The sequence below is a fragment of the Narcine bancroftii genome, chromosome 12 (genome assembly GCF_036971445.1).
Source record: "Narcine bancroftii isolate sNarBan1 chromosome 12, sNarBan1.hap1, whole genome shotgun sequence".
Taxonomy (NCBI): domain Eukaryota; kingdom Metazoa; phylum Chordata; class Chondrichthyes; order Torpediniformes; family Narcinidae; genus Narcine; species Narcine bancroftii.
The window spans coordinates 27676540-27701862 of NC_091480.1; the positions used below are offsets into that span (position 1 = coordinate 27676540).

Genomic DNA, 25323 nt, shown 5'->3' on the forward strand with positions numbered 1-25323 from the left:
AATCTCCAATGTAATAAACTCCGATTATTTATTGATTGATTAAATGGAAAGATCTACCTATTAATTTATTGGGTAGAATAAGTACAATTAAGATGAATATCTTTCCGCTTATACAATATTTATTTCAATCTGTTCCGTATTTACTTAACAATATTTTTTTTCGAGATTTGAATAAAATGGAGAGGTAAATTTTCAAGAGTAGCATTGAATAAATTAACTTGGAAATATGACCTAGGGGGATTACGGTTGCCGCATTTTCGAAATTATTATGAAGCAGCCCAATTTAAATTTATTAGTTCATTGTTGGATTTGGAACGGCCCCCTAGTTGGGCCAAAATTGAGATGGCAACTATTTATGAATTTGAAATACATCAATTTTTGTTTAGATGGAATGTAAATTTGTTACAGCAACATAATGTGCCTATATTAAAACATTTAATGAAATTATGGACGAAGAAAAAGAAATTGACAAGTTCTAGTGGTGAATTGTCGGCTTTGACTCTGTTGTATAATAATCAACTTATTCCTTTCTCAATACATAATCGGAGTTTATTACATTGGAGATTAAAAGGTGTGAATTTTGTTGAATAATTTTGAAATTTAATTTTTTAAAAAATTTAGACGTGCAGCACTGTAACAGACCTTTTCGGCTTATGAGCCCATGCTGCCCTATTAACCTACAACTCCCAGTACGTTTTGAAGAATGGGAGGAATCCGAAGCCCCCAGTGAAAACCCACACAGACACGGGGAGAAAATACAAACTCATTACCAACAGACGGGATTCAATTTCCCTGGTCCCGATTGCTGGCACTGTAACATCGTTGCACTAATAGCTGTGTCACAACATGCACCTCCAGTCTGAACAGCTTTTTGCGTGTAATCTGTGGTCAATACAAATCGTGCAAATGGGGGGGGGGGGTCTGCTTCTTGACCCAAATTTGCTTTCCCTCGACACTATAGTTTCAAGCTGTTTCAGTGAAATTACTAGTATTGTTCCATTATTGAATTCATCTAATATTGAGGAAATACAGGTCTTCAGGAGCATTGTGTGTGAATATAACCAGGAATAATTTTTACGGTTGCAGGACGGACAGCTGATTGAGTGTGGCTGCTGTTATGGAGAGTTTGCCTTTGAGGAGTTGACACAATGCAGTGATGGTCATCTCTTCTGTAAAGAATGCCTTGTGAGATATGCACAGGAATCAGTGTTTGGAGCTGGCAAGGTATGAGCTGGTACTTTATTACTTTTTATTTTAAAAAGGCGAGCACCAAGGATGGAAATCAGCTCATCCTTTTGGGCATGTGCTGCCATTAATTAAGATTATGCCTAATTTTCCACTTCAGTGCATTTTCCAGCAGTTTTTGGAGCTGGCAAGGTATGAGCTGGTACTTTATTACTTTTTATTTTAAAAAGGCGAGCACCAAGGATGGAAATCAGCTCATCCTTTTGGGCATGTGCTGCCATTAATTAAGATTATGCCTAATTTTCCACTTCAGTGCATTTTCCAGCAGTTTTTGGAGCTGGCAAGGTATGAGCTGGTACTTTATTACTTTTTATTTTAAAAAGGCGAGCACCAAGGATGGAAATCAGCTAATCCTTTTGGGCATGTGCTGCCATTAATTAAGATTATGCCTAATTTTCCACTTCAGTGCATTTTCCAGCAGTTTTGAGCTCAGAGGACTCTAAAACCCAGCAGCAATAGAAACTCACCAAGATGATGGTTACTTAAACAGAAGTTGCTTTTAATTTTCTTTAACAGGATAAATCTTTAACTTATTACTCTTAACCTAATTTAACCCCCTTCTAATTCTAAGCACAAGTGTATGTAATGTGGAAAGTTCTGTTTCACTGTTCAGTCATTCACTTTTCACTTCTCCAAGTTCACTGGTATCCGACAATTCTCATACTGTGCACAGAATTTTACATTTATGGATCTTCACTTAATGTTAAATGGTTACTGCTCAGGAAGGTTTTTATTGGCTTCAGAGAGAATTGTGTTGCTCGTCGGACACACACAAATTGATTTCCTCCAATCAGCCACTTCTGTCTTGCCAAGGAAACATGCCCCATCATGGGTTTTCCAAATGATAATCTCCTCTTTTTTTTTAAAATTTTTTTATTTTTCACACCATAAAACACGTTAGCCATGATATACACTTTTTCATTTTCACACATATACAGTGATAATCTCCTCTTCCAGGTCACCACAGAGTTCTTCTTGTTTCAGGAGAAACACTCCAGCCAGCCATTTCCTCTTGTAAGGACCACAAGGATTTTAAACAGGCTGAACTCAGAACTCACAACCCATCTTCAAAATTGAGTTTTTCAACAAGCCTACCAGCTTGCCATTTTGCAGCCTCAACTGCTACTGTAGAACTCACTTCTCCCTTTCTCTCTCCAAAAAGAGAAATCACCTTTTTGTTTTTCCTCTCTCTGCTTGTAAAAATTATATCACTTCTTATAGGGCTCAAAACCCAATCTTTGAAAGATCTTATCAGTATCTGAGTCTGGACTTGGTTCCATTGCACCTCCTTCCAAAGCAGTTCTATTGTCTCTACAGGTCTAATGTCTCTCTTCAGCAAAGCTCTTGCATTTTAAATGAAATGTCTTTTGTGAAGTGTTACTCTGTGAAGTGTAACCTAAACTAAGTCCCTACAATCTATCTTTTTTTAAAGACATATGTTTTATCCTAACATACCCTGTAATGCAGCATTATCCCCATGAATTGCCTTAATGTCCAGAAAACGATTGATCTGTATTATAAATAGACCTGATGACTGGGCCTCCACAACCATGGAGTATAGAATTCCAAAGAATTTCACCACCATCCTCTTGGTGATGAAAATCTCTTAATCTGGAGCCTAAATGTCTTATCTGTATTCTGAAACTTTGTTCCCTAGTCCTAGGCTTTTCAGCTAGGACAAACATTTTTTCTGTATGGAACCTGACAAATGCTTAAAAAGTTGTTAGATTCTATTTAATTTCTCATTCTTGTAAACTTCTATTGATACATTCATAACCTACTTGATTTCATTTATGGAAGCAGGATGGTGCATCTTTGGTAATCCTTTGCTATGATTTCTGCATATCTCACTCCAGAAGTTTTACTGAGGCCTGAGACAATTTACTGAGCTACTTTCTCTCTCTTGGATTCAGTCCTCACAATAATGGCTATTGTGTTACCTCCCCTTTAGTAAATATACTTGCATATTGACTTCAGTGCCTTTTTTTCAAGCGTGCCTGAGACCCTTTGAACAGTGACCATTCTCTCAACATTTAAGAAACACGCGACATTTTTGTTTTGTGAGCTAAAATGTTTAACTTCATGGTCTTATACTAAATTCAGTCTCCCACATTCTCAACCCCTGTCAATTTGTTCAGTTCCCCTTCATCACTGTTATGCTCCTCTATACTCTCAACCCCACAAAACATGGAAATGGTCAAGCACCTGTCGCTGCTTGCACAAGACTCAGTCTATCAATGTGAGAATGATCTTTTTACTCTTGTTCTTTCGTTTCTGTCCAATTACCAATTTTAATTCGAGGTTAGTTTGTTAGCCTCAATGCGTTGTGCTCTAATCCTTTGTCGAAATATTTTGAATGCCTTGCCAAATTCAAATACACCATATCCACTGATTCTTTCATGTCTATTCCATGCATTACATCTTTATAGGCCTCCTGGAGATGAGTCAAACCTGGTTATTTTTCCTTTCATAAGTAATGTTCAGTATTCTCAATGCTATTATTCTTTACAGCAGTTCTTTGATTATATCCTTCATTACAGCAAAATGGATTTTCGGTTTACTCTGGGTAAAGTGATCTGTTGGTGTGGAAGCTGACTAAATTTGTCGAAAAGGATTTTCCATGTTTATTGTTCATTGTAAGCCAGCACAAGAAAATGACTGATTGATGTAATTGGCAAATTCTAAATGATGCTGGAAATCAAAGAACTATAATTATATATTAGAGATATTGAAGTTTATAGTCTTAGGCTCTACCTGTCTTCCTCATCCAAAGAAATGTTTGACAGCAAAGGAATGTAGTCATTTCACTGCCCAATTTTATAATTTCAAAATTTTGCATTTTAGATTTTGAGTGATCAGTTTGGATTATCGTGAGCAATGAAGTAATTTGAACCGTTTTTAAAGAATTTGGAACTGGCAACAATAATTTAAATTTTAAAAAAACCTGGGGTTTAGGTCACTGAATGTTGCAGCTTGTGTAGTTTTCAATGTGTTGTAAGCTTTGCATTGAGGATAAAATATTTAAATATATTTTAAATGGTTATCACATTTAACTACCGACGAAGTTTTAAAATTTTCTTCCAAGTTCATCTTATGATGTAATCTACATTTTGGTATTCAGGAACATTTGAACAATGTGTGATCACTAATATCTCTGATTATTTTGTAAATTTTTTTCCTTTAAGTCCCAGCTGAGCTGCATGGATAGCTGCTGTACTTGCACATTCCTCAATGGTGAGCTGGAGAAGGTGTTGCCGGAGAACATACTATGCAAATTCTATGAACGCCAAGCAGAGGAGGCGATTGCTACAGCCTGTGCTGATGAACTTGTGCGGTTAGTATCTGTGGCAGGTTGTCTTCGCGTTGAATACATCCATCCTGTCGTATGTCGTTATATTTTGCAGCACAGGCTGATGACTGGTGAAACTCGACTCAAGAGTTAGATCTGAAATATAAAATTTCTGCTGGATGTCATTATATTGCCCACTTTAATTATGACTCAAGATACCAATTTTTTTATAATCAATGAAGTGCTTTTGAACTGTGGTTGCTTTAGTTTTGTAGGAAATAAGACAATCAATTTGTGTTCATCACACTCAAACTTTGTGATTAATAATAAGATAATCCATTTTAATTTGTTTGAGACCATCAGGCCATAGAGGCAGTTCTGTTCTTTGGGATAAGAACAATGGATATTTTGTGCTAAAATGAATGGGGCTATAGCTAAACATTTTGTCAGGAGGATGCAATCCTAGATTTTTTTGCCTGCATTTCCAGTATGATCTTGCCCTCAACACTAACAAGGGCAACAATGCAACCCACTGAGTCATAACATAACCTGTAAGATTTATTTTTCTTTATTGATAGCAGTGAAAATCATAAATGACTGTCAACTATAAACAAGGATGGCTAGATAAGCTGCTGCTGTGATAGATTCTTTGCTAATGCTTTCCTGAAGACCCTTGTTTCTGCAAAGGCAATCACTTCTATCCAAAATCGCTCTGCCATCAGAAATAAAATTGCAACTTCCCTTTCATTATGTTCTTTTAGTTTTTGTAGTGAATATTGGGACGCAGAGGCTATTGAATTTTTTTTCCCGATATACTGGTACTCTCCTTGAAATGAGTGAGTTTGAAAAAATTTAACCATTGAGTCTATTATCGCTACAACCACTTCCTTTAAAATCCTCACTTCAGGATGGTAAAATCAGAGGTGTGTAATGGATCTGTGTTAATATTAACATTTAGGTTAATGTTAAGCTATATTTCATGTAAAAATATCTTAGTAAAGTAAGTTAGAGTTAAAATATTGTACATGAATTTTTAGTAAGTTATTTGTTGGCTGGTACAGGGTCACACACAGGCCACAGCACGTTTACGGAGAACCATTGTACTCTGACTTCATTCTTGGAGTTGATGCTTAATTGAAACTTGAGGACTATGTGTGTTTTCTTGAAGCATTTTTTTTGTTGATATATGCAACATTTTGAAGTATATGTTTGTACTGCTCAGGGACTAATCGTTGTTTACACTGATCATAATCTGTTGGTATTTTTGAGTAAAATTAAAAAGAAGAATAGATGATTGAACTGGAGTTTAATTTTGCAAGGATATAACTTGGTTATAACTCATATTAGAGGCAAGGACAATATCATTGCTGATTGCCTATCCAGATATTGATTTTACCATTGTCTGGTGAATTTTCCCTTGCTGTCCTTTGTTAGTACTAATAAGGTTTGTTAGTTTGCAATGGGTGTATGATCCAGTAATCATTGGGGGATCAGAGAGGAGACGATGAGCAAATTTAAGTTCTCAGAGGATCTTTCCTGGACCCAACACACTAAATGGCATCATGAATAAAGCACATCAGTACCTCTACCTCGGGTGTTTGCAGAGGTTTGATATGACATCCAAATTTCTACAGTTGTGTGGTGTAAAGTGTGCTGACTCCCTGCATCATGGTCTGGTATAAAGCCCTGCATAAGGTAGGACATCACAGGCAAAACCCTCCCACCTTTGAGAACATCTACAGGGAACATTGCCGTTGGAGAGTATCTGCAGTCAGCAAAATCCACACCACCCAGCACATGCTCTGTTCTTGCTGCTGCCATCAGGAAAGAGGTCTAGGTGCCACAAGACTCACACCCCCACCATTACACTCAACAACAAACTCAGTCAGGGACTCATTAAAGAACTCTTACCTGTTCTTCTCTTTATTGAAAAGTCAGTTTGATTACATTTATTTGTTTGTGTGTACAGTTTTTTGCACTACCAAAAACTGCCCACAGGAAAAAGAATCTCAAGGTTGTATGTGATGTCATATATACTCTGGCAATATTTCTGACACCTGGTGTCTTATGAAAACTGATGCAAAAATTTGGTTTAATGTATTTGCCGTTTCCTGATGTTCATTACACAGCCTCATTCTGTAGAGGCTCCATGTTTGCCTTTGCCATTATATCCTGTTTTGATATTAAGTGCAAATCCATTTCATCTTTCTTATTTATCAATTGGCGTTTTTACACAGAAACTAGAATTATTCTGAAAAATAAATTAGCATACTTACCTCCGGTGTGTCCCGATGCAGTCGTTACACAGGCACGATGAGGGCACTTTTACATAGCCTTCCTGTGTTGCGGAGGTTGTCAGAGGGGGAATATATTCTTTAGGCCTGTTTCTTACGGAGTGGCTGTGGTCAATTCACAACTGCAGCTGCTCTGTAAAAATAAGTAGGGGTTTGAGTGGAATTTGCTTAAAAAATTCCATCCTGACATTTTTACACTGCTCTAGGAGCAGAAATTTTCCTGAAATTTCTAGTGTTTGTCTCGCTTTGGGTTCCTGAAAAATCCCCAGTCTTGTTTACTAAGCCATACTTTTTTATGCAATTTGATTCTTGATTTTTGTTAACAACGGATGGTTTCTATTTCTCATGAAATCATTCTTTCTAGTTCGGATAAATTTGTTCTAACAAACCAGCTTTTTAAATATCTGCATTTTCTGGGTGGCACAGTAGTTTGACTTGTTAGGCTGCTGCTTCACAGAGCTAGTGACATTTATGGTTTTTAGACTGCAAGCATGAACCACATAATCAAGGAATTTTGTCACTACACGGGCAGTCTAAAAAGGAATGTGCAGGAATTTTGAGTCCTTTATCCTGCAGGACCCCTAAAACTTTTTGGAGGAAGCCCGCAGTGTAAAGTGTACCGGAAAAATTAGTTGATGGTCATCCACTCTACTGAATGACCACATGGTCAGTAACTATGTTAATTTTTTCCACTATTTTCCCTACATTTCAGTCTAAAAATCATAACTGTTTGATCCTCATCTCCAGTGCTGTCTGCATGAAGTTTGCATATCCTGTCTGTGATTACGGATTTTCTCTGAATGCTCCAGCTTCCGCAGGCATCCCAAAAATGTGTGAATTGGTGGATTAATTGGTCATCGTAAATTGCCCATAGTGTTTGGATGAGTGGTAGAAACTGGAAGAATTGATGAGGATGTGTTCAGAAAAACGTGGGTTAGAGTAGGGGAGTGTTTCTGTTTGGTATCTCACTGACATCTTTTCCATTGCTTATCCAGTCCACACTAGATAACCTAGCCTTTGTCCCATTGCCCTTGTTTATGACCTCACATTAAAAAGGATGTTCATCTCGCTGAAATTAGAAATTAAAAAGTGATAGGATCTTTATCCTATTGTAAAGCAATATGCGAGGATCATTTTTCATTCCTTCTCTCCTTAGTTCATTCTTATTTTGGTATAGTTTAAAAGATTGATTGACTTGGGCTGCAGTGTTCTAAGTGAACCTGATGGGTGATGATCTGCAGACTATCATATTACAGAAGCCACTACAACCAGCACAGACACATTTAAGGGGAAACAAGGTAAATGCAAATCTACCTCGGTTAGCAAATACATAATGAATCTTAGCTACAACAAAGGGTTGTTTTTAATTTGCTGAAGTTTTCATTTGTGACAATGAATGTTACTGGATGCATTTGGAGTCTGTCTTTCAAGCACAAATCCAAGAAAACCAATTTAAGTTTTTGATAGGTTTATGGGGAAGTGTCTGAAATAAGCATTTAAAATGTGAAAATAACTTTCTGATTTACTGGATTCTGCACAAAGATTTACAAGTTTCTATCCTAGTATCCTCAACAGCTGCTGACCCATGGGAAACTCAGGTTAACTGTTTTCCTCTTACGAAGGTTCTTTGGGAACCTATCCCTTTATCTGGTGGAAACTTGTTTATTTTTAAAAAATGCAATAAAAGTTAAGCGAGGAGGCTTGAATAAAACAAGGTGGAAGTTTGTAGATGTTGGGCTGAATGACTTTTTGTCAGTGTTACAGCTTCTGTATATTATGTGAGCCTGATCATGTCTCGTTTTCCACATATGTATGCAATTTTTAGCAGAAATTTCTGGAAACTATTCCGTTATGGGGAATTTCACGGATGCCTTTTCTATCAGTGGCTGTAGCTAATTTTATTGCTGTAATTCGGCTACAATAACTGAACAGCATAACTTGAGAATTGAATCTCTGACCCCTATGCCTTTCACTATAATTGGGATTATTTTTACAACTGGTTCAAATTAATGAAATGTATATGCATGCACAATTTTTAATTTATTGTTTTCTGTCACTTGGCATGTTCCAGATGCCCATTTTGCAATTTCCCAGCACTTCTCGACAAAGAAATAAATATGTTCAGCTGTCCCAATCCACGCTGTCGAAAGGTAAGAACTTGATTTCATTGTTGAAAAAATATTGATCATCCCTTCATTTCATAGTTCAAATCTTTTAATCTAGTTTCACCATTCAGAGCTGGGCAGTGCTTCGTGTGTTCTTGAGTTTGTATGAAGTCCAAAGCAATCATAATTCCATGTCTTGATGGTGTTCGAGATTGATTGTCATCATTAAGGTCAGAGTAAGTAAAAATGGTAACAAAGAGAAGCAGTTGCTCCTGTGCCTTTTACTTTAAGAAGGATTCTTTTAATGCTTGATGCATATTATAGTGCCCAGTTCAGGCAAGTGTTTAATTTTGTTCCCAATAACCTGTGATGCTGTAATTGTATTTGTAAGTTTATATTTTATCCCCACCAGAGATTGTGCATGCTAAGAATATACTGTTTTCGAAAATTAGTGTTTCAGGAAAAAAAGAACCTGAATAAAAGTAATGAATTCTCAACAAAAATCCCTTGAATTTCTAACTGCAGAGGTCAGCATTTCTGCAACTCCCATGCAAGGCTTCAACTATCAAATCAGACATGTTATACAAAATGATTGTGAAATTAGAAGACTAAATTTAGTAACTGTCCAAAATATATTTAACAATTGGACACTTTAGATGGATAATAAATAGACATGTGTAATAAGCTGTTCATCTGTTTTGGAGAAAAGTAGCTGGGAAGATTTGGACCAGTTGGTGAAACAGGTTTTCTGTGCAAGTGGTTGCCTATTAAAAATGTTTTGTAACTATATAATGCATAACATGGAAATTCAGCATCCTTTATTCCTTGACTATAAAAACTAATCCAAGTTGGGGTAGTTGGTATCCCCTGTACTGGCCAGTTACTTTGACACTTGGCAGAAAATTTCCTTGTCTGTATTCCTTTGATTTTTTTTTTCAGTGCTCATTGCATACCCCTAGCTATTTGATTGCTCTTTAATCCCTGAAGGCTTTATTTGTTCATCTTTGAAGTATGTAATTATTACTCCTCACAGTTTATAACTGTGGCCAATATTACTGTGTCATCTACTTTCTTTTAACCTCCTCTATCTCATGTGAAAACTAAACAGAAATGCTGAGCAATAATTCTGTAAATCTTGAAGCCATGTTTCAGTAATCAATTCTTCCACATGTTCTCTAATGTCCTTAGTTCATTGTCTTTATTTCTTGCATTGAAGTGTATGCCATTCTGTGAAGCCTCTTTATTTTCTTCAGCCTTGGTTATCTCTGCCCTGCTGTCTCATTTATTAAATCCTTAATTTCTAAATATGACACTGCTTTGAGGTCCCAAGCCCCTGCCATCTATTGCTAAAATAAAATAATAGCAGTGATTACATTTTGAATATTTTGGGAAAAAGATGTGTCACTCAACAACATGAGAATGAAATTCGTATCACTTGGCATCAACAGGAAATTATGATGCCTCTGTCAGGCTGTGGCTCTATTTATTATAATTGTGAAAAATAGCTTTTTAATCCATTTAAAACAGTGTTCAATTACGTTCCTGCGGACACAAGACAAAAATTATCGTGTAATATAATTGTAATGTGATTTAAGGTTTAAAGTGATGTATGTAACAACTGGAGATTGATAGCTATTATAACACCATTTTTTTAAGTGACTGAGTGAATATTTTAGGTTTTAATAAGACTGCACACTGATTTTCTTATCTTGTATCAAGTTTTGAGGCATTCTATATCATGAGACACAGCATATCAAAGTATTATGAACTGGTGTCCTTTCCCACCCTAATAAAATAAAATGCATGAGGCCAAATGAGATGCAGAATTCAGTAGTTAAGAGAAGAGGTGATGGTCCATAACACATTGGAATATTACAGTTAAATATTAGAAATCAAATAATCATGTAGAATATGGCTTTCATGTTATGGTTGAGGGCACTTGTTTTCAGAACAAATCTAGATGGCTTTCATTTGATCGGATTCCCACTACTTAATAAAAATAACAATTTTTATATACTTTCAATTTATATTTGGTCTTTCGTCTTCAGGAGTTTCAGATAGTAGATTATGAAATGTCCACCAGATGGTGTAGTAGGACAGTGTATTGATAAATGAAACAAATCACATTTGAACTTAAGAACAATCTGGTTTTAAACCAGGAAGCTCAATAATACAGATTTCAATAATACATTTCTGCCTGCACTTTGTTTGAATGTGTGGTTTTTGTCATTTTGGTTTCCATCCATTTGTTAGTTATAAATTATTATTGAGGTATTTTTTACAGATTTTCTGCTGTACTTTTACTTTGCAAAAGATCATGGTGCCAATTGAGGACTTGATTTCATTTTTAACTTGACACTGGAAGAGCAACAGAACATTAAACAAAGGTGTAGCAAAGTTCCAATTTATCATTCTTTTCTAATCTTTCATCAAGTTTTGAGACATTTTTTGAGACAATATCTGTTGAGCAAATTGGCCAAAGAGCTATAGTTTTCGGGTGGAGTTGGTAGATTACCTAGTTTTCCTTCAAGTTCATTTGTCATGTCTATCTAAGTACAGTGAAAATTTTTGGTTTGCTTTTTCTCCAGCCAAATCAACCTCAATATAGTTACAGCAGGAAGTGCAAGAATAATAATGTAGTCTCAAAATTAAACGGTGTAGGATATAGTGTAAAAAGTGCAGTTAAATGGTCCAAGGCATCATCTTGTGCTAATGGGAGACCTATATAAAAATCTGATGCAGAGAAGCATCTGTCCTTGAATTTGAAAATCTAAGTACTTTTTGCTAAGCACCATGCACATTTTCATATTTTATAGCAAGCTATGTTTACAAATTTGAAGTTGGTCTGAAAACCTTTTAAAGTGTGTCATAGATCCTTTTGATCTACAAAACACAATGTGTAGCTGTAAAAATAATCACAAGACATTGGTTCTTGACTTTTAGCTAATAGACAGCATCCATGGAAGAAATGGCAAGTTATGATAAGATCAATATAGTAAGTGCAAGCTAAGACTTGGAATCTGAGGAATGTGATTACCGACGAAAATATTTGCGTCTGCTCAAATCGGAATACATTTCTGCGCATGTCTCAGGTTAATGTGTTTAATGTCAGGCAGCCTATCTTAAAACGAAGTGATGAAATGAAAATTGATGCTATATAATTAAACCTGATTACACTGGAGTTTGAATAAGCTAATTATTTGATTTGTACCTGACATTGGCATTTTTTTTTGTTGGCTACAATGCAAATCTTTTTTTTGGTCATTGTGCTTTGAGATCTTTAGGATGTCCCTGGAATGAATTCATTCCAAGTTGCATTTGAATCTTGCTATCAAAATGTTTACAAGTACAATAAGGCAAGTGGAGATAATATTTCTCAAATATAGAATTTGGATCAAAGTTGTCTTTAAGATGGATTTTAGGATCTTTCATGATTCAAATAATTAAATCTTACATTTTTTGACCAGAGTTTACAGTTATATCAAATGCTGTGGCAGTGTAAACATTCTGTAATTTATCATCTTTATGGGTAAGGAAGTCTACAAATATAGTTTATATTTGAAGTACCAGAGTGCAGGAGGGTGAATTGCCTTGTCTGAATTTGGTTGCCAAGCATTTAATGGATTAATGTATTGGAAGACTTTATCATTTTCCAATAGTTAAGCAATATCAAAAACTCATTTAGTTTATTTATATAGCACATTTAAAACAACCTACATTGACCAAAGTGCTGTACAGATCATAAATTACATCTTGAGCAACTATTTAAAGTGCAGTATAAAATGGATACCCAAGGTTTAGAATTGTAAATTCAACATGGTTACAATTGACAATCACTTCAAAACGCTTGCGAGTAAAAATACAACTTCAGCCCAGATTTTAAAGAGTTAAAAGAAGGTGCTGATTTGATAGAGGAATGTTGTTCCATAATTTGGGGGCTGCAATAACAAAGGTTCAATTTGAGCGTGGAACAACTTGGCTTTCCTTTCCCCTAAACTCTAATTAGATCAGAATTAGCTGTGGGTAGTTGGAACCCAGGGCCATTAAATCACTATTGTAAGACATCAACCATTGTGCTAAGCGCAGTCTGTGGAGGAATTCCACAGCAGGGAGAAAAAGAATGGTCGACATTTTGGAGCTGAAATCCTTTAATGAGTCTTCACGTCAGACTGAAGAGTTTTTGGCTCAGCCTCACCAATTCTTTTTCTCCCACTGATGGTGTTTGACCTACTGAATTCCTCCAAAATGTTTAGCTTAAGATTCTAGCGTCTGCAATTTCCTGCAAGTGTCTCCAATCAACTATTGTGCCTTTGTTTTGCATTTCTTGTTAGACAGTGAAGGAGCAACAAAGCCTGCCAATAAATAATAGCCTTATTGATGCATATTTGTTATTTTACCTTTTCCGTGTAGTTTTATGTTGTATTTTTCCCTTAATCACTGAAATGCTCTTGAATATGTCATTTTCAAATATAGTTATAATCATTCTGATAAAATGATCAAAAGCAATGAACAAAATTAAACATTTATTTTTCCATCTAGACTAATCTTGAAACTATATTGTGTTTTCAGTCTGAACTCCCTGTCTTTGGTGATTTTTTGGGAGCAAATAATACATGATTACGTTTGCTATCCTCTGGTCATCTTTCATTCTGTGTTTTACTCCTTGTGTTACCTCACACATTCATTATAAGAAGAATAAGCAGGTGAGATGCCAGTGCATGTTAACTCTTGCAGCTGGACCTGTCTATGAGTCCATTGATGTTGAGGAATGAGGTTGCTACAATTTGCATCCAGCCTCTGAGCTTTGTGTCAGGCATCCTTTGCATAACTCACCATCCCATTCATTTAGGAGTTGTTTACCTTGAGAGAAATGTTGAGGTTTGTTTTTTGGGAATTTAAGGCCTCTTAAATGTATTGATCATTATTTTGACTTTCTATTATTTAAATATATTTTGTTCTACAATTTTTTAACTTGTGAATTCTTAGAAGCTAAAAAAAAATTTAATTAGATGAATACTTGTACAAGCAAATTGCTTTCTTGTTGAATGCTGTATCAGTTTAGAAAATGAAAGTAATTCAAAAGGTACAGATGCATGGGATCCACAGTGAATAGAGAGTTTGGATATGGAATTGGGTGGTCCATAGTAGACAGGGTACGATGGTGGAAGAGTGCTGTTCTGGCTGTAGGTCATTGACCAATAGTATTTCACAGGAACTGATGCTGAGACCTCTTTCTATAAAAGGCTAAATGGAAAAAGTAGATAACAGGGGTAATATGTTTGCAGATGACATGAAGATTGATGAAGCTGTGTGGAGGCCTGTCAAAGAATACAACAGGATATAGATCAGAGAAATAGCAAATGGAGTTTAGTCCTCAAGTGTGAGATATTGCAATTTGGGAGATTAAGTTTAAGGGAAAGATGTACAGTTAATGGCAGGAATCTTAAGAGTATTGATGTACAGAGGAATCTGCCAGTTCAGGTCCATGAATCCTTAAAAGTAGCAATGGAAGTTAATAGAATGGTAAAGAAGACATTTGGTAAACTTGCCTTTATTGGGTGGGGCATTGAGTGAAAAAGTGATGAAGTCATGTTGCAGCTACATAAAACTTGTTATGTCACATTTAGAAAATTATGTGCCTTTCTGGTCACCCCACTACAGAATGGATGTCAAGGCTTTGGAAAGATACAGAAGAGATGTCCAAGATGTTGCTTGGATTCGAGGGTATCAGCTATAATGAGGGATTAGACAAACTTTTTTTAAAAAAAAAATTTATTTTTCACACTATGAACCATATCGACCAAAATATGTACAAACGTTTCTCATTAAATTTACACAGTGGTCTTTTCTCCCCTTTTTTCCCTCCCTCCCCTCTATCCGCCCCCCTCCAAAACCCATAAATATTCAACATATACAATACAATAAAACCATAAAACAATATTTTCACACAAAGGAAAATAAACAAGAAAAATGCATCATCTATTTATTACACACTGAATCTAGTCATTTTGTCGTCATCATTTTCATTCTCATTTTTTGGGGATGGAGGTCGTAGGTAAGCTCTCTCTGATATGTTCCATGTATGGTTCCCAAATTTGCTCAAATATTGTGACTTTATTTTTTAAATTATATGTTATTTTTTTCCAATGGAATACATTTATTCATTTTCATTTCCTGCACTGATTTAACCATAAATTTGGCTACTTTATTCTTTTTACTTGTCTTTTGTCCAGTTTTATCCAACATTGGGTCCAAATTAAGGTTAAAATCCCCTCCTATCAATATATTTCTTTGTGTCCGCAATCTTCAAAAAAAATATCCTGCATAAACTTTTGATCCTCCTCGTTAGGTGCGTATATATTGAGCAAATTCCAAAATTCTGAGTATATCTGACGCTTTATCATTGCATACCTCCCTGCCGGATCTATTATTTCCTCCTCTATTTTGATTGGTACATTTTTGTTAACTAGTATGGCTACACCTCTAGCTTTTGAATTGTAGGATGCTGCCGTTACATGTCCTACCCAGTCTCTCTTTAGTTTATTATGTTCTGCTTCAGGTAGATGCGTTTCCTGCACAAATGCTACATATATTTTTTCCTTCTTCAATAAATTTAGTAGTCTCTTCTTTTTAATTTGGTTATGTATTCCATTAATGTTTATACTCATATAATTCAACATGGCCATCTTGTATCTTGCATACATCTCTTTTCCACTTCTTTGCCACCTCCATCCCCCTTTTCCCCATTTTCATCTCTTAGCTTTCTCTTATTACACTTAATATAAGACAACACATTTAAGATATAAAGTACCCCCGCAGTTCCCACAACCACTAATACCTTAACCCCAAAAGTTACCCCTCTCTCTGAGTTGCCCCATACCCTTTGCTGGGCAACCACAACTCCCCTTTTCATTTGGGTTGGGATCTTGTTCGCAGTGTCAACTGATTTTGCAGTGACGATTATTCCCCCTTCACCCAGCCCTCTCCAGAAAACACTTTTTTTTAAACACATATAAGAAAGCTCTCTCTCTTCTTTTCCCCCCTCCTTACTCCCTTCCTTCCCTTCTCTTTTCCCTCTTTAGTTCTTTGCATATACATTGTTTGTACATCTTTATATATATACTTTATCGCTGTTCTTCATTCTTGTTACATCTCTTCTATCCTGCAAACGTTCTGCAAATTCTTGCGCTTTCTCTGGATCCGAGAACAGTCTGTTTTGATCCCCGGGTATAAATATTTTAAGCACAACTGGATGTCTTAACATGAATTTGTAACCTTTTTTCCATAAAATTGATTTTACTGAATTAAATTCCTTCCTCCTCTTTAAGAGTTCAAAACATGTCTGGGTAAAAAAATATTCCAATAGTTTATTATCTTCTCTAATTTTATTCCTTGCTCATTCCAGTATATTTTCTCTTGCCGTGTATCTCAAAAATTTTACTAAGATGGATCTTGGTTTTTGATGTGTCTGTGGTTTCAGAGCTAATGCTCTGTGAGCCCTTTCTATTTCCATTTCTTCCTGCATTTCTGTTGTTCCGAGGAACTTCAGGATCCATCCTTTTATAAATTCCTTCATGTCTGTGCCTTCTTCACCCTCCTTCAGGCCCACTATTTTTATGTTGTTCTGTCTACTATAATTTTCCAAAATATAAATTTTCTGAGATAACAACTCTTGTGTCTCTTTAATTTTTTTGTCATTTTCTTCCAATTTTTCTCATCACTTACTTCCATTTCTACAGCTGTTTCTCATTCTTCCACATTCTCTATTCTTTTTCCCTATTTCTGTCATTATCAGTTCTAACCTTTGCATTTTATCTTCTGTACTTTTCATTTTCCTTCTAATTGCATTAATCTCTAATGACAACCATTCTTTTAGTGATCTCACTTGTTGTTCAAAAAAGACTTTTATCTATATTCTGTTTATCAGTTTTACCTTTTATTTCTTTTTGTCCATCAGTTTTACCTTCTATTTCTCTGTGCAAATCTTGGTCATCTTCTTCCTCTTCTGTGTCTGTATCTGTGTTTGTGTCTTCTTCTCTTCTTTGTGCCTGTCTCTTCTGTTTTTCCTGATGAGCTGCTTGTATCTCTTTGTCGGCCCTCTTCTTGCTGGTCCTCCCCTCCTGTGCTGTTCATCTGTTGTTCCTTGCCCTCCAGCTGAGAACCCTGGTGTCGGGTGTCCCTCAGCTGCTTGCTCTGTGACAGTCCGCTCCTCTGCTGAGCCCCCCTCCCGTCGCTATCCTCTTTCTCCTTTGATTGCGCGGTTGCACACTTTTGTTTGGCTCCGAGAGCCATTTTTGTAGTGCACCGGCTGGTGGGTCGCAACTCCACAGAGCAGGCTCTGCTCAAGGGTCAAGCATTCCTTGTCACCCCAGCATCCTGTTCCTTCGTGAAGGTAAGGCCTTCTTCTTTCTTCTCTGGCGACTTTTTTTCCAGTTGTTCTTACTTTCTCCTTCTTGGAAACCATCCTCTTTCTCTTTTCTGTATCTTTATCTTCTATTTTTTATATTCTAATTTTGTTATGCTTTGCTTTTTCCTAACTTTTTTCCTATTTTCCTGGAGAGGGCTGGTTTTCCCAACCAACCACTACTCCATCACGTGACTCCTCCAGTTAGACAAACTTGTGTTGTTTTCTCTTGCGTGCAGGAGACTGAGGAGTGACCTGAGAGAAGTTTATGAAATTATGAAAGCTATTGATAGAGTAGACAGAAACTTCTCCAGGATAAATATACGGCATCATAGAGGATAGGATTTAAGGTGGGGCGGAGGGGACGAGTTTAAAGGAGATGTGTCCGAGTGCATTTTTTCCCTATAGGTGTCTGGAAGGGGCTGTCAGGAGTGGTGCTGAGATAAGATACAATATTGGTGTTTAGGAGGCTTCTAGATAGGCATGAATATGCAGAAAATAGAGGAATATTTATCATTTGCAAGCACCAAATGTACAGATTGGGCATTGTGTTTAGTGCAGACGTGGGCCAAGAAGGCTTTTCCTGCGTTGTAGCATTCTATATTTTTTTCTTTGGCTTGGCTTCGCGGACGAAGATTTATGGAGGGGTATGTCCACCATGTCTGCTGCAGGCTCATTGGTGACTGATAAGTCCGATGCGGGACAGGCAGACACGGTTGCAGCGGTTGCAAGGGAAAATTGGTTGTTTGGGGTTGGGTGTTGGGTTTTTCCTCCTTTTTCTTTTGTCAATGAGGTGAGCTCTGCGGTCTTCTTCAAAGGAAGTTGCTGCCCGCCGAACTGTGAGGCACCAAGATGCACAGTTGGAGGTGATATCAGCCCACTGGCGGTGGTCAATGTGGCAGGCACCAAGAGATTTCTTTAAGCAGTCCTTGTACTTCTTCCTTGGTGCACCTCTGTCTCGATGGCCAGTGGAGAGCTCGCCATATAACACGATCTTGGGAAGGCAATGGTCCTCCATTCTGGAGACGTGACCCACCCAGCACAGTTGGATCTTCAGCAGCGTGGACTCTGCCAGCTCGAGTACTTCGATGTTGGTGATGAAGTCACTCCAATGAATGTTGAGGATGGAGTGGAGACAGCACTGATGGAAGCGTTCTAGGAGCCGTAGGTGATGCTGGTAGAGGACCCATGATTCGGAGCCGAACAGGAGCGTGGGTATGACAACGGCTCTGTACACGCTGATATTTGTGTGTTTCTTCAGGTGGTTGTTTTTCCAGACTCTTTTGTGTAGTCTTCCAAAGGCGCTATTTGCCTTGGCGAGTCTGTTGTCTATCTCGTTGTCAATCCTTGCATCCGATGAAATGGTGCAGCCGAGATAGGTAAACTGGTTGACCGTTTTGAGTTCTGTGTGCCCGATGGAGATGTGGGGGGGGCTAGTAGTCATGGAGGGGAGCTGGCTGATGGAGGACCTCAGTTTTCTTCAGGCTGACTTCCAGGCCAAACATTTTGGCAGTTTCCGCAAAACAGGACGTCATGCGCTGGAGAGCTGGCTCTGAATGGGCAACTAAAGCGGCATCGCCTGCAAAGAGTAGTTCACGGACAAGTTGCTCTTGTGTCTTGGTGTGAGCTTGCAGGCGCCTCAGATTGAAGAGACTGCCATCCGTGCGGTACCGGATGTAAACAGCATCTTCATTGTTGAGGTCTTTCATGGCTTGTTTCAGCATCATGCTGAAGAAGATTGAAAAGAGGGTTGGTGCGAGGACGCAGCCTTGCTTCACGCCGTTGTCAATGGAGAAGGGTTCGGAGAGCTCATTGCTGTATCTGACCTGACTTTGTTGGTTTTCGTGCAGTTGGAAAGCCATGTTGAGGAACTTGGGGAGGCATCCGAGGCACTCTAGTATTTGCCAAAACCCTTTCCTGCTCACGGTGTCGAAGGCTTTGGTGAGGTCAACAAAGGTGATGTAGAGTCCTTTGTTTTGTTTTCTTTGAGCTGTCTGAGGGCAAAGACCATATCAGTAGTTCCTCTGTTTGCGCGAAAGCCACACTGAGATTCTGGGAGGACATTTTCGGCGACACTAGGAATTAGTTTATTAAGGAGAATCCTAGTGAAGATTTTGCCTGCAATGGAGAGCAGCGTGATTCCCCTGTAGTTTGAGCAGTCTGATTTCTCGCCTTTGTTTTTGTACAGGGTGATGATGATGGCATCACGAAGGTCCTGAGGCAGCTTTCCTTGGTCCCAGCAGAGCATGAAAAACTCATGCAGTTTGGTATGCAGAGTTTTGCCGCCAGCCTTCCAAACCTCAGGGGGAATTCCATCCATACCTGCTGCTTTGCCACTTTTCAGTTGTTCAATTGCCTTATATGTCTCTTCCCAGAAAAGGACCTCATCCAGGTCTAGAATCAAAGGCTGTTGAGGGAGCTGGAGCAGGGCGGATTCTTGGACTGAGCGGATGGCACTGAAAAGAGATTGGAAGTGTTCTGACCATCAATTGAGGATGGAGATCTTGTCACTGAGGAGGACTTTGCCGTCTGAGCTGCGCAGAGGGCTTTGGACTTGGGGTGAGGGGCCGTACACAGCCTTTAGTGTCTCATAAAAACCCCTGAAGTCGCCAATGTCCGTGCTGAGCTGGGTTCGTTTGGCGAGGCTAGTCCGCCACTCATTTTGGATCTCCCAGAGTTTGCGCTGAAGATGGCTCAATGCGAGACGGAAGGCTCGTTTTTTTCTCTGGCCAAGAAGGCTTTGCAAGGTGAGCCTGGTGGGCAGATCGCTTCTTTGCCAGCAGCTCCTGGATTTCCTGGTTGTTTTCGTCGAACCAGTCCTTGTTTTTCCTGGAGGAGATGCCAGTACCTCTTCAGTGGATTGCAGTATGGCCATTTTCTGCTGATCCCAGAGGGTTTCAGGAGACGTGTCTGTGAGGTAGTTTGCATCGTCGAGCTTTGCTTTGAGGTTTGCCTGGAAGTTTCCTCTCACTTCGTCTGACTGCAAGTTTCCAACATTGAACCTCTTTCTGGGGGCTCCACTGTTCTTGAACTTTGGGTTGAAGTGAAGGTTGAGCTTACAGCGAACAAGCTGGTGGTCAGTGTGGCATTCCGTGCTGGGTATGACCCTGGTGTGGAGCACATCTTGTTTGTCTCTTCCTTGTATCAGAACATAGTCAAGGAGGTGCCAGTGTTTGGATCGAGGAATCATCCAGGTAGTCTTCACGCTATTTCTCAGCTGGAAAAGGGTGTTAGTAATGACAAGCCGCTGTTCTGCGCAGACCTCCAACAGGAGGCGCCCGTTGTCATTGCACTTGCCGACACCATGCTTGCCAAGGATTCCTGGCCAGGTTTCTGAGTCTTTGCCGACGCGAGCGTTGAATTCGCCAAGAATGACAACCTTGTCGGCTGTAGGGGTGTGTTGGATGAGGTTGCGCAGATCAGTGTAGAACTTGTCCTTTTCAGCTGGTTCCACCTGAAGGGTTGGAGCATAGACACTGATGAGAGTGATGCGTCGCTTGTTTTGAAGGACATGATCCGGTCAGAGTGTCCTGTCGGGAGGTTTTCGAGTTTGGAGGCAATGGAGGTCTTGACCATGAAGCCAACACCAGATAGGCGTCGTTCAGCCTGAGGCTTGCCAGACCAGTCAAGTGTGTAGCCCGCACCGTGTTCTTGGAGGCTTCCTACATCTGCAAGGTGGACTTCGCTGATAGCGGCTATGTCAATGTCAAGTCTGAAGAGCTCATGTGCGATGAGGGCAGACCGATGTTCAGGTTGGTGGCTGTCAGCCTTGTCTAGCATGGTTCTGATGTTCCAGCATGCTAGCTTGAGTTTGTGTGCATCTTTTGAAGGGGAGGATGTGGACCTGTCCTTGGCGTGCGCAAAAGAGCTTTTAGGTGCAGTGCAGTGTGCGCAGTACTAGCCCCACCCTTTACACCCATGGTTCGTGTGCCATGGCCAAGCAAGCTGGGACGTGGCAGTGAGGTCCTTGGGTCGTAGGTTTTATATCAGAGTGTCCTTCTCTATGCAGGATGCTTAACCGGGCTGAAGAGGCCTGCCTCCCCTTTTAGGTCGAACCATATCTGGAGATCTACGATTGCTGTCCACAGTTATGGAGTGGTGCGTCCTGGAATCGGCCTGCACGCGTTTACTCCTGCCGTGGCCAGATTTGGAGGTAGCTCCACCTCAGGAAGATGTGGAGGCACGGCGAGCTGTCCCCTCCGGCCTCGGCGACGATGAACAGAGCGGCGGGCAGAACAACAACACGGCGGGCATGAAGGGAGGCGAGTGGCGGCATGAAGGGAGGCGAGTGGCGGTGCCTGCCGCCTGCCTGCCACGCGGCCTCGGCCCAGGCCCAGGCTCCGCTGCCTCTCCCTTGCTCTGCTCCCCGGCCAATGGCGGTGCGGCGCCTCCCGAGCGGGATCGGCGATCGCGGCTCCCCTCTGCAACTCAGCCACAATATTTTGGAAGTTCATCTTGTAATAAATAGCATTCTATATAGTGACAGAATGTTGACATATTTGTAAGCCTGCATGTGTATTGGAGCCATAGTGTTTAATAAGTGTAATTGCATCTCGAAGTCTCTTTCAAAGATGTGCCCAATCATATGGAAAGGCAGCCAACAATTCCGCCACAAAAATTCTGTGTTGCTGAAATTCGAAGATTCATTTATGGTAGCAATTATGTCTGAGTGTCCATATCTGTGCAGGCATTCTTACTGCCTTTTGTACTTTGAGTGCTTTCAAAGTCATTGCTTGTGTCATGTGACAGCACTTGTCAAGAGGATTTTTGTGCATGTCATGTCGCAGATTGGAGGAAAATGAGGCCAAGCCAAAAAAAAAGGATCAAATTGGATCCTGTGGAATGATTCACTGTTACTGCATGCATTGAAAGATGAGGAAATGAGTACTGGCAGTATTGTTTTACATGTTCAGCAAGACCTTATTACTGGGAGCTATGCTGTGCAGTTTGTAAGCTCCATTAGTTGGGTTCCAGTGAGCTGCCTGCAATGAGCCTGCTTGTTAAATATTATGCCTGCTATGAAGTCTTGTCAAATTGTATTCTCAGATTTGTAGTGTATAAGAAAATGCTCTTGTGGTGCATGTACGCTGCTTTATAAAATGACAAGTAAAGTGTCAGTCGTGGGCTAACAAATGGTCTGTGCATTGCTACAAGACAAATGAGCTTTATGTTCAAGTTTAAGCGTGTTTCCTTCAAAATGATCCGTGTTTCCGTACCAATCTGCACCTGCATTCCCCATTATTTCTATATATGGAAGAATTTTTAAAACTCCCAATTCCTTTGTATCTGGACAGGACACTAATCAAATTAATCTTTATAAAATTCTCCATAATTATGTTTCAAAGTATTTTGAAATAAATAATTCTGAATGATTTGAGATTAACTCTTTTTTAATCCCAGCCCTAATCTTTCAAATTTTGGAGGTTTAACGATCTCCTTTAGAATAATGAGATTAAGGACTGTAACTATTGGACTGGATCTTGCTGGAGCCGGTCTGCCACATTAAGATGTTTGATTATACTCGCTCTTTCTGGATGAGGATGGCCAATTTCCCCACCTGGGAGTTGTTGGATAACAGTCTTCTTCCAAGTATCCAGGATGGAATGACCATTCAAATGAACAGGGATTGCTAAAAATATTAGCAAGATGGACTGAGCTGTTGGAATCAGCAATAGAACTGAGTGACACATGAGGTGCATCTATCACTCCGTAAGATTTCCGGAATTAGGCATGTGTGGGATTCTGAGGCAAACATATTTTAAATAATTATTGACTTTGGGCAGCTGATCACAAACATTGCCTTTAAGATTTCTTGTCAAATACTGTTTTATAGATGTACAGTCACCTATTTTTGTGATTTCCTGACATTTTAAGTCTACTTCAAGCATATAAAACCATGAAGTGCAGCATATCATGGAAAATTCATTTTCTGCGTTTGCACTTGGATATCTTCCCTGCTGATCTTGGTGGCAAACACGGTGAAAGATCTTGACCATGGGAAAGTGGTATCAGGGCAACTGGAATCCATTAATGCTGACCGAGAGACATCAGATGCTGAGTACAAACGAAAATCAGTGGCAAAATTTTTTTGGGTCAACATTTAGCAATTAAACATGCTAAATTTCTTATAAGTTAATGTAATGTTTCTCCAACTTCCTACATGATGCAGCAAATCTGAAATTATCAGTGTTCATCTTGAAATTGTCTTTCAGAAAGCAAACTTTAAAAAAATTTGTTGTCCAGTGTTATTTTAATGATTGCACAGTATATACATCTTTTCAAAAAGGATGTAAAGTTTTTCTTCTGATGAGTGTTTATTCTTTTGAAATGTGACCTTAGTTATGCTTTGAGTTACGACTTCATTGGAAACTAGCGTGGCCCAAGAATATTTATCTTCACGAAGGATATCAATGTCTGCAGAGGTTGTGGGAGTGCAGGAGGTGAATTCATGGACACTTGATGTCTCAGAAGAGATTGGCTTTTGTTTTTTTTTCTCATTGTTGGGAGTGCTGGGTAAATGGCGCCTTTTTGTACGCCTTTACACCAAACAAAATTTGACAAATTTTATGACAGTAAAGGAGTCTTGGAATCTTAAAGACAAATGAGCATGTGCTTTGGGTTGTGCTGGTTGTCTTTTTTAACTAACCAAAATCAGTCTCTCCTGTGAGTGGGCTTCAAGAGCAGAATCATAGAGTTCCACAGCCTGCAAAAAGGCTCTTTTTGAAAGATCTTGTGTTTCTTGCCACGTGGAATTAATCTTTGGCAAAGATTCCTACTATGATAGGATGTCCCAGTAATAATGTGATTCAAAGACTGTTATCTACTGCCATTTACAATCTTGAAGGTTCCTTCACATGTTCATCACTGATCTTCCAAAGGGTAAATTTACCAAATGCAAATCAGTGAGCAGGTTGTTTCACAACTTTTAAATGAAATAGTAAATTTACTTCAATTCAGCAAGCCTGTTCTCAGTCCAGAAAGTAAGCAGTAGGGTGCAGAGGGGATTTACCAGAATGTGGCGTGGATTGGAAAATATGACTTGTGAGGCAAGATTAGCAGAGCTTGGTCTTTTCTTTGGAGCAAAGAAGGATGACAATTGACTTAATAGAGGTCTACAAGATTATGAGAGGCATGTCTGCTGGTAGACAGCCAGCATCTTTTTCCCAGAGCAGGAATAGTAAACATCAAAGGGCATTTGAAAGTGAAGGGAGGAACATTTAGGGGAGACATCTGGGTTTTTTTTAAGAGTTGTGAGTGCATGGAATGTATTGCCAGGAATGATGGTGGAGCCTGGAACAATAGGGGCATTTAAGAGAGTCTTAGGAAGGCACATGAATAAAAGAACAATAGAGGATCATAAGGTAGGGAGGGTTTCATTTTTTTTAGATAAATATAGGACGGCCCCCATCACTGGCCGAAGTACCTTCAGAGCGCTGTATTGTTCTTTGTTCTGACACTTATCAAGCAAACAAAAAACCTAATTTTCCAACTAGTCTCCATTTTTTAAATAACAGTAGCATGAAGAACAAGCCTTGACCTACGTCTGCTTATTTCAAAGCAGACTACCATAAAGCACCCTGTCTTTTGTTCTCTAGATTAGACAGGCAGCTGGTAGTTTGACCTCCAACCTTTACTATTCTGGAGTTGGACAGCAGAGCTACTAACTGCTCCAGCAACCATCTCTCTTCTAGCAGCAATTGCTTGATCTGAAAATGAATATAATTTTCTTGTCAAAATAAGACAAGAGAATGAATCAGTAGAATATTCCACCCTTATTCAGAATTAAAATAACAAGTAGCTCGTCTGCCCAGAAATTTTAACCACTTATCAGGCAAAATAGCAACAAAAGAACCAAATGGTAACAGCTCCAATATGTGTTCATGTAACAGGAAGTAGAGGATGCATTACAATTCAGAACTAAAGGTGCACAAACATGAGGATGGGGGGAATTTTTTAAAAAAATAGAATGGGACACCTGCAGCTATT

At 39.0% G+C, this 25323-nt stretch overlaps 1 protein-coding gene across 1 annotated transcript in view; it reads left to right on the forward strand.

Annotated features, from left to right (window-relative positions):
- rnf216 (ring finger protein 216) overlaps positions 1–25323 on the forward strand; it is a 165357-nt gene that overhangs the window by 53326 nt on the left and 86708 nt on the right. Inside the window, exons 11-13 of the mRNA XM_069904735.1 lie at positions 1087–1224; positions 4431–4579; positions 8900–8978. Of these exons, the coding sequence (XP_069760836.1) occupies positions 1087–1224; positions 4431–4579; positions 8900–8978 (366 nt within the window). The remainder of the gene's footprint in view (positions 1–1086; positions 1225–4430; positions 4580–8899; positions 8979–25323) is intronic.